At 45.6% G+C, this 10,000-nt stretch overlaps 1 protein-coding gene across 1 annotated transcript in view; it reads left to right on the top strand.

The window, feature by feature from the left end:
* The window catches only part of LOC134468625 (dihydropyrimidinase-related protein 5-like), a 54,789-nt gene that overhangs the window by 8,608 nt on the left and 36,181 nt on the right, over window positions 1-10,000 (top strand). Inside the window, exons 2-3 of the mRNA XM_063222521.1 lie at window positions 7,614-7,724; window positions 8,838-8,987. Of these exons, the coding sequence (XP_063078591.1) occupies window positions 7,614-7,724; window positions 8,838-8,987 (261 nt within the window). The remainder of the gene's footprint in view (window positions 1-7,613; window positions 7,725-8,837; window positions 8,988-10,000) is intronic.

Genomic DNA, 10,000 nt, shown 5'->3' with positions numbered 1-10,000 from the left:
ACAAGATACAAGATATTTATTGCCAAGTTCTCGTAAATTGAAGAATTCAAAAGCCATGATTTGTTTCAATAAAAAAAAAAATCACAAAAAGCAAAAAACCTAAGGATGACATGTAGAAAATGTAGAAATAGTATAAATAGTCTACGCAGACACAGTAATCAAAAATGAAAAGAAGAGATCTTGTTTATGGCAGTGCATGGCAGGTAGCCTTTTTGTGCAGATGGGGTCGCTGGCGGGCCTATTCGCTGTTTGCTGAAAATACTCAACTACATCATAACACTATTGCTATAAAAATACAGAGAGCCTTAAGTAACAGACATAGCCATTACAAGTTTGGTGACAGTCAGGTTATAACATAGGCTCTGGCTAAGGAGTTAAGCATCCTGATGACTTTAGGGAAGAAGCTGTCCCCTAGTCGGCTGGTGTATGTGCGTGCGTGCTTCTGTATTTGTAGCCAGATAGTAGTAGAGTGAAGTGTGTGTGTGTGTGTGTGTGTGTGTGTGTGTGTGTGTGTGTGTGTGTGTGTGTGTGTGTGTGTGTGTGTGTGTGTGTGTGTGTGTGTGTGTGTATACCTTGTGACAGCCAAGAACGCTGAGTCTCAGAGATGCATTTAGGTTCTCTCTAGCATTGATCCAGCTATCCCCAGAGGCGGTTCGTACCCCAGTTTGAAAAGCGCTAGTGCAACATGTGACCAAGTGAATACTAAATTCCCAAAGTAGAACCTAAAGTAGCCTTTTCAGCCTTAAGATAAAGTTTCACTTTCTTCACTGGCCATAGTTGCAGTACGTACTTAAGTGGTCAGTTAGTCTCTTGTTGTGAGACAGGTCCCCAACTACTTGATGTTGCTCTGATAGACTGCATTTCCGCAGAGTTAATGGAGAAAATGCTATTACAGTAGTATGGTTGTGGCTCATGCATACACACACGCAGTGCACACACACACACACACACACACACACACACACACACACACACACACACACACACACACACACACACACACACACACATACACTTAAGAGAGTGGTGCTGCTCATGTGGGTGTGTATGTGTGTGTGTGGGAGAGAGAGAGAGATGTTTGTGTGTGTGTGTTTGCATGTGTTGCATGTGTTGTGTGATGCATGGATGTGTGTGTGTGTGTGTGTGTGTGTGTGTGTGTGTGTGTGTGTGTGTGTGTGTGTGTGTGTGTGTGTGTGTGTGTGTGTGTGTGTGTGTGTGTGTGTGTGTGTGTGTGTGTGTGTGTGTGTGGCTTCTGTGTGATGTGTGTGTGTGTGTGTGTGTGTGTGCGTGCGTGCGTGCGTGGCTTCTGGAGATGCATGGATGTGTGTGTGTGTGTGTGTGTGTGTGTGTGTGTGTGGCTTCAGTGTGATGCATGGATATGTGTGTGTGTATGTGTGTGTGTGTGTGTGTGTGTGTGTGTGTGTGTGTGTGTGTGTGTGTTTGTGTGTGTGTGTGTGTGTGTGTGTGTGTGTGTGTGTGTGTGTGTGTGTGTGTGTGTGTGTGTACATGTGACATGTGCTTGTACCTTCACCTTCATGCCACTGCAGCATTTCGCTGATGCAGCGTGACGTGAGGTTGATGAAAGCAGTGCTGACGAGCCGATCCCTTTTTGGCCTGCGTGGGCTCCTGTAGTCGTAATGAGGGGTTCTGTATCTGGGCAGCTTCCTCTGATGCTGGGTCTTACTGCTGTGGTTGAGGCCTGATGTAGAACCAAAGAATGGCTGTAGCGGTAGCGCACTTCTTGTGCAAACACCACAAAAAGAGAAGAAGAAGGAAGGGACAACTAGGCTGTTATGTATATCACTGTGATTCATTTTTTTTAAAGTTTTTTTTGTGGGGCTTTTCAAGCCTTTATTAGTTTTTGTACGAGATAGGATAGTGAAGATAGTGACAGGAAGCGAGTAAGGTGAGAGAGAGAGAGACTGGGAAGGGTCGGCAAAGGACCCGGGCCGGAATCGAACCCGGATCAGCCGCGTAGCAGACGAGTGCCTTATTGTTAGTGCCACTGTAGGGCCACGGTGATTTCACTGTGTGATTTCATCTGGTCCAAGTCCAACTCAAACCAGTACCTCCCATCCTCTCCTGTTGCTTGTGGCCTTTTGATGCTAGGTAAGACATCATTGACATCATAAGACGTCATTAGCGATAGATTTTATTCAACCTCTCGCAAAAACACAATTTAAAGGTTATTTTCTAAGTTGCAATCGGGATGTTGAATGGGGAAAAGCTCCCCAATGGGTAAGCCGTCATGGGTAAGTGGGTAAGGTGTCAGACTTGTAGCCCAAAGGTTGCCGGTTCGACTCCCGATCCGCCAGGTTGGTGGGACGAAGTAATTAACCAGTGCTCTACCCCATCTTCCTCCATGACTGAGGTACCCTGAGCATGCTCCCGCACTGCTCCCTTGGGGCGCCATTGGGGGCTGCCCTCTTGCACGGGTGAGGCATGAATGCAATTTGGTTCTGTGCTGTGCAGTGCTGTGTCACAATAACAATGGGAGTTGGAGTTTCCTAGGTGGGCTTTCGCTTCACCCTTTCACAGAAGCAAAAGGAGAGGACAGGAGGTTAGAGATTAAGTTGGACCCATCGTATCCCAGCACTGACATAGCCATGCGATTAATTCTTCTCTGTGTGCCCATTGGCTGTCAGAAGGTCAAGTGGTAGCAAATGGAGACTCCGATTGGCTTGTCGGAGCAGTGCAGTCGGGTGTTGTGCCATCAGGAATGTTAAACAGTGAATAAAGTAGCAATTTGCACAAATGACATTGCGAAAGCACGTCATCAATTTTGCATCATGTTTTTAGTCTCTGTATGCAGAAATGTGACCTTAAATTTGAGTTGTTAAAACAAACACTGAGCCTGAAATGGGAGCAGTGAAGCTAGAGGTGGAACGGGGGCAATGGGTGCAAGCGATAGGCACATTCATTGTACAGCATTTGTGGCTTGTGAAAAGTGCATGTATACTGTATACCTTGATGTCGGGTTTCCTTTCAACTGTGCTCCTGTTTGAAACAGAGAACAGAGAGGATATTGTCGGCAGACAGGGATATGTAAGGATTAGGAAAAGACCCTGCCTGGACCCAAAGCAGTGTAACAGTGTAACAGTACGGTGCGGTGCCTAAGCCCTTTCAGCCTTGGCCAAGCCCAGACCATTACTATTCTACATATAGTACGTATTTTAAGGACTTTTTTTTGCCTTTATTTGATAGGACAGTTGGAGTTGGTGACAGGAGGTGAGTGACGGTGAGAGATGGGGTGGGGGTCCCTAGGACCCTAGGTCTCCTTAATGCCCCGTGTACATCGGGAGCGACCAACGCGAATGAAGCGACGGAAGTCATTCATTCTCTATGGAGGGTGCGCGACCAGCGCTACCGGAGCGAATTCGCCAGGGGCGAAGCTTCTTGAGCGACCAGGGCGACTTTTGACGATTAAACTCAAGCTAATCTTAAGCGAATTCGCTATGACGCTGTTCGGCGAAAACCAATCGGAACGTTCATATCGAGGAATGTCCCAGGCTGTCAAGACAGAGCCGTTATGTGATTAGCTGAATCAAACATGTCAGTGCAGCGTCCAGAGCGAATAAAACGAATTCATGGCGAAACTTCTTCAACTACCCCAGCCAGGGGCGTAGCACCAAATTTTGGGCCCTAGGAGCAACTTCTTTCATGGGCCCCCCTACTCACAAACCCCTTTCATGCACACCCCACCACCCAACACCACCCCCCCCACCCCCGCGCGCGCGCCTACCGTCTGACATTGTCATCCTCCTTGCCTTCCTCAGACAACCCCTCTATGCTTTCCTCCCCTTCACTTGAATCATCCTCATCTTCAATCACATGACAGCCTATCACAGAACAGACATAATGTCCTTATTTTTTCACATCACCAGTTGTGACAAGTGGGCTATCATATTCACAGAGATGACTTTTAATCACTTCATCACTATGGTGTGAGGGGGAGGAGAGAGACTGGTAAATCTCTCTTCACAATGCATTTAGCCTAATATTTCGTGCACTAAGGAGACATAAGACATTAATAAGGAACTGAACTTTCTTCAATGTGCATCCCTGAACAGAAACACACGCGCTCGCGCACACATTCATTCACTTGCACTGGCCCGCTGCACGCACCCGCACGTCATCTGTCCGTTAGTTGTTTTTTGGGAGAGCAAAGAATAGAGAATCAGCTGTGATTTACTGGCAGAAGATTTACTTTTAAGCTTATGGAATGTCGCTTAAAATAGGCTAGAACAAAAGTATCGCTGTTTGGATTTGATGTCGTTATTCTCAACCTTTTAAAGTCAGGGCACCCCGAACCTAGTCACATTTAGAAATCATTATTTATTAGGCTACTGCATATAGTTTCAGATTTAAATTGGCCAGTAACTATTTCACAGAAGCCTACCTTAAACAGGGTAATTGTCATGAGCACTCAATGAGGAGGCTACTGCTGGTGCAGGCTACCTGCTCAGCACGGAGGTAGGTAGGCTACTCTGCCTATCTTTTGTCGTGCGCTTTGCGCAGATTAGAATGGCATTCAAAACGCAGACTGGTGCCCCGTCAAAATCTCGTCATTACTTTACCACACTTCAGCTACAACGGACGTTGTCAGATGGCCAGGAAAAGTAAACAGAGCTTTCATATTGAGAGTGTTGAGAGAAGGCAAAATAAAAGCAGAATGACAGTTCAGGACTGACAGCTTGCACCGCCACCTTGACATTGGCAACTGATGAACATGACGTCGATTAATATCGTTACGAGGACATAATCAATTTGCAAATTTGATGCACCCGATTGAGAAACTGCCTTTCCTCAACACTAGGATATTAGGCTAGCTAAAATAGGCTCACCTTCTCTCAAGTTCGCACAATTTGCATCTGCTATGACAGGGGGCATCTTCACGTTTGTGACATTTTCTTGATTCATTTTACAAATTAGCTTTGCTATCATTTGGATATTTGAACCAACATCGACCCTATGTTGGTCTTGTGACTTGTGAATATATCAAAGACAAATATGGGTTCAATAGCCTATCACAATTATAGCCAAAAATGAGATTTTTTTTTTATTTGACTTCGGCTATCACAGTAGGCCACACGGAATGGGAATGAGATAACCAGTTAGCCTACTGTAGGCTGTAATTTTGACATTTGGGCTCACCTTTCCTGCAAGAAATCAGCAGCAGTTGCTTCATCTGGTTTCCCCTGTCTCTCTTGCCTTTCTTTTCTTTATGTGAAAGCCTGGTGTTTTAGACGTCTTTTATTTCTAACTGGCTGCTGCGTGTAATACCTAATAATGAAGTGAGTGAGTGTTGATTACGCATATTGTGCAATCAAAAGTCCGCGAGAGGGCGGACTAAACCAATGCGTGCTGATTATGGGGGTGTTTGATATATATTATAGCCTATTTGCAGGCTAGGATATCCAATTTAACAGATGTATTTCCAGAGAACATTGGAATTACATAAATTACCAACATGTATTGACATTATTGTAAAAATAATGTTTAAAAAAGCAAAACAAGAAGAACATTTTCCATAGGGGCCCCCCGGCGGGCCCCCCAGGTGGGCTGGGCCCTAAGAATGAGTCGGGTTTTCCCCCCCTGTTCCACGCCGCTGACCCCAGCTACCCAGTCGCGTTGGTAGCGCTTGATGTACACGGGGCATAATGCACCCCTGGGGGTCTGTGGAGCCATCGTGGACAATCACTTGGTTTAGACCAGTGGTTCTCAACCTTTTTTGAACAAATGCCCCCTGGACCTCATCCTATGCCTCCCCACGCCTCCTCTGACCTCATCATAAGCCTGCCAAGGCCTCCATTAGTATTAAAAACATGAACATGAAATGGACTAATGCCCCCAATGACAACTAAGCACTGCCCCCTCTCAACTGTATCCTTCTCAACGCCCCCCTAGGGCTCCTCAATGGCCCCCTGATGGGCTGTACTACCCCCGTTGAGAAACACTAGGTTTAGACAGATCCCCAGACAGGCAGACTAGACAGAGCTAGAGGTGCAGGTGCAGTGTGGGTAATGAAGAGATGGGCTGTCAAAAGCAGGAAGTGCTGCAGGAGTGAAGCAGTGCAGCACACAGCCAGGAACCAGGCGGCACGTCTGGGGGAGAGTAGCCCTCAGAGTTCATGAGTGTGAAGGAACACTCTCTCTCTCTCTCTCTCTCTCTCTCTGGCATTCCCTCTCTCTTCTCTCTCTCTCTCTCTCTGGAATTCCCTCTCTCTCTCCCTCTCTCTTTCTCTCTCTCTCTCTCTCTCTCTCTCTCTCTCTCTCTCTCTCTCTCTCTCTCTCTCTCTCTCTCTCTCTCTCTCTCTCTCTCTCTCTCTCTGTCATACTCTCTCTGTCTCTCTCTGTCTCTCTCTGTCTCTCTCTCTCTCTCTCTCTGTCTGTCATTCATACACACACACACTAACGCACACACAGATGTGCCACAGCTTCAAGCTGTTTCCAAGGCAACGAGGCCTGATATAATTTTGTTGGCGTGGGCTGATGTAAGGGGTCAGATGTTCTTTTTTTCTTTTCTTCAAAATATCTTTCTGTCCCCCCTCCATCTCCTTGTTTCTCTAAATATTTTGCACTCACATGCTGTAGTTCCACTTTATGTCTTGCTGATGTTTATCCTTTAAATGGACACTGTGTGAGATTTTTAGTTGGTTATTTTCAGAATTCATGCTGCCCATTCACTAACGTTACCTTTTTCATGAATACTTACCACCAGCATCAAATTCTAAGTATTCATTATGACTGGAAAAAAATGACACTTTTCATACATGGAAAGGGGGATCTTCTCCATGGTCCGCCATTTTGAATTTCCAAAAATAGCCATTTTTAGCTGCAAAAATGACTCTACTTGGACCATACTAGAAAATATGTGTTTATTACTCAATAAACTTTCATGTAAGTATCAAGTTTGGCAATAGCCAACCCAGTTTCAATGAGCAGCATAATTGCAGTACCTTTTTTCACCATTTCCTGCACAGTGTCCCTTTACGTAAAATGACTGCTTGTGTGTGTCATTTGAGAACAAAATGACCTTTTTAGAAGAGAGTACATTGTTTTGAGACAAGACATAGTAGTGAGTACGAGGTAGTGAGGAGTTTTGCCCGTTGTGTGTGAGGTTTGGAGATTTGTGTGTAGAGTTCTGAGAATTCGAGAACTGATTCCGAAAAATGTGTGTAAGCAATCGAGAAAAACTGTAAATGTATTGATGATGTTATCTTAGTGTATGCCTAATTTCTCTTCTCCTGCATCATCCTTTCTCATCCCTTTATTCCTTAATTCCTGACTACTCCATCCACTCTCACTTTCCCCATCTTTATTTTTCTATCTTCTGTTCTCTGTTATGCCTATTTTTCTCTCTCTCTCTCTCTCTCTCTCTCTCTCTCTCTCTCTCTCTCTCTCTCTCTCTCTCTCTCTCTCTCTCTCTCTCCCGCTCTCTCGCCCTTCCTGATTCTCCCTGCCTCCCCCCCACCTCTCTCTCTCTCCCCCGCACTCTCTTGTCCATCCTGAATCTCTCTGCCTCTCTCTCTCCCTCCCCACACTCTCTCTCTCTTTCTCTCTCTGTCTCTCTCTCCCCACCCCACCCTCTCTCCCCCTCTCTCTCCTCCTCAGATGGCGGGTGGTGCGGGCTCCATGCGTATCCTAATTAAGGGGGGTAAGGTGGTGAATGACGACTTCACCCAGGAGGCCGACGTCTACATTGAGAACGGGGTCATCCAGCAGGTGGGCAGAGCCGGGAATCAGTCGATACAACAGGACACGATACAACACAATACGATAGGATAGGATACGATATGACACAATATGATAAGATAGGATACGATATGACACAATATGATAAGATAGGATACGATAGGACACAATATGATAAGATAGGATATGATACGACACAATATGTTTGGATAAGATAGGATATGATACAACACAATATGATAAGATATGATAAGATATGATAGGATACGATACAATAGGGGGCCGGGAGTCAATCGATACAATACGATACGATACAACACAATATGTTTAGATAAGATAAGATAGGATACGATACGACACAATATGATAAGATAGGATATGATAGGATACGAGACAACACAATATGTTTAGATTCTATGCAATAGGATACGATACAACGTGATATGATAAGATAGGACAGGATACTATACAACACGATATGATAAGGTAGGCTAGGATACGATACAACACGATAAGATACGATTAGAGATGTCCTGTATTGGCTTTTTTGGCGATATCCGATATGCTGATATTGTCCAACTCTCAATTTTCGATTCCGATATTGGCCGATACCGATGCCGATATATGTGGGTTATTTTTCCTCAAAACAAATTTTAGGTAACATTACAAATCTGCTGTTGTGGAATAAAATATGCTTAATTTTATTGTAATGCCCCACTAGATGCATTCTCGAATGCAACAAAACTTTCCATATATTAACATTGTCTGTGCAAAATAGAAAAATAATAAAGGAGAAAAGTGTACAGTAATTTAAGCATTATTATATCGGTTTTGATAGGTCAAAAATCCGATACCGATATTGACCGATATTACATTTTATGCTATTATCGGGCCGATAATATCTGTGGGCCGATATTATCGGACATCTCTAGATACGATACACAATATAATTGGATATGATATACTATGATATGATAAGGTAGGATAGGATACTTGTACGATACAACACGATATGATAAGATAAGATAGGATACGATACGATACGATAGGACACAACACAAATCAATGTACCATAGTGTATTGTGAAAAGTAATATCGCAACAAAGTATCGTCATGACGATTTTGTTTTGCTGACCCCCCCAGGTTGGCAAGGAGCTGATGATTCCGGGCGGTGCCAAGGTGATCGACGCCTCGGGGAAGTTGGTGATGCCCGGCGGCATCGACGCCAGCGTTCACCTGCAGGAGAACTTCATGAAGGCCGCCATACAGGACGACTTCTACAGCGGCACCAAGGTGGGAGGGGAGGGGGGGGGGGGGGGGGGGGGGTGGTAGTGAGTGTGTGTGTGTGTGTGTGTGTGTGTGTGTGTGTGTGTGTGTGTGTGTGTGTGTGTGTGTTTGTGCGTGCGTGCGTGCATGCATGTGTGTGTGTGTTTGCCGCCATACAGGACGACTTCTACAGCGGGAGGAGTGTATGTGTGTGTGTGTGTGTGTGTGTGTGTGTGTGCGTCCGTGCCTGCGTGCATACATGCTTGCGTGTGCGCATGCTTGTATGCGTGTGCCGCCGTGCAGGACGACTTTTACAGCAGCACCAAGATAGGAGGAGTGTGTGTGTGTGTGTGTGTGTGTGTGTGTGTGTGTGTGTGTGTGTGTGTTTGTGTGTTTGTATGTGTGCGTGTACTACACCAATCCACCTTCGTGAGGCCACTGCTATTGGAGCACACCTACCAGATGGGGCCCTCGCTGCATGTGGGGCCGAAATCCTGGACCCCTCCTGGACCCCTTGACACCTAGTTTTGTCATTATTGGCAGTGGTTAGTGTTTGTATGTTCGCTTCAAATCAAACTTGTTTGACGTCATTGCAATAAAGGCCAGGGAGCATGGAGCCAGGGAGCTGGATGTGTGCAGGAAATGACTTTAGACTTAATGCCTTCAGCAGTTGGGGCCAAATACATTTTGCTGCCTCTCTGCTTGTACCTTCCCAGCCCCTAGTCACACATTCGTAGTACAATAGAGAGTTGCACCTTGGGTAAGGGCACATCTCAATGGAACATTGTGGCTCGCTGATGGCCATTATTAAATAAAGGACAGCCTCTACCCAGCTCCTTCTCTCTCCCTCTTTCTCTCCCCCTTCCTCCGCCTCTCTCTCTCTCTTCCTCTCTCTCTCGTGTTCTCTATCTCTGTCTTTCTTCTCTCTCTCTTCTCTCTTTCTGTCTTCCATGTTCTCTCTCTCTCTCTCTCTCTCTCTCTCTCTCTCTCTCTCTCTCTCTCTCTCTCTCTCTCTCTCTCTCTTCCTCTCCCATGCCCCC

The sequence above is a fragment of the Engraulis encrasicolus genome, chromosome 18 (assembly GCF_034702125.1).
Source record: "Engraulis encrasicolus isolate BLACKSEA-1 chromosome 18, IST_EnEncr_1.0, whole genome shotgun sequence".
Taxonomy (NCBI): Eukaryota; Metazoa; Chordata; class Actinopteri; order Clupeiformes; family Engraulidae; genus Engraulis; species Engraulis encrasicolus.
The sequence above is the reverse complement of the archived record's forward strand: the minus strand, read 5'-3'. Positions and strand labels throughout refer to the sequence as shown.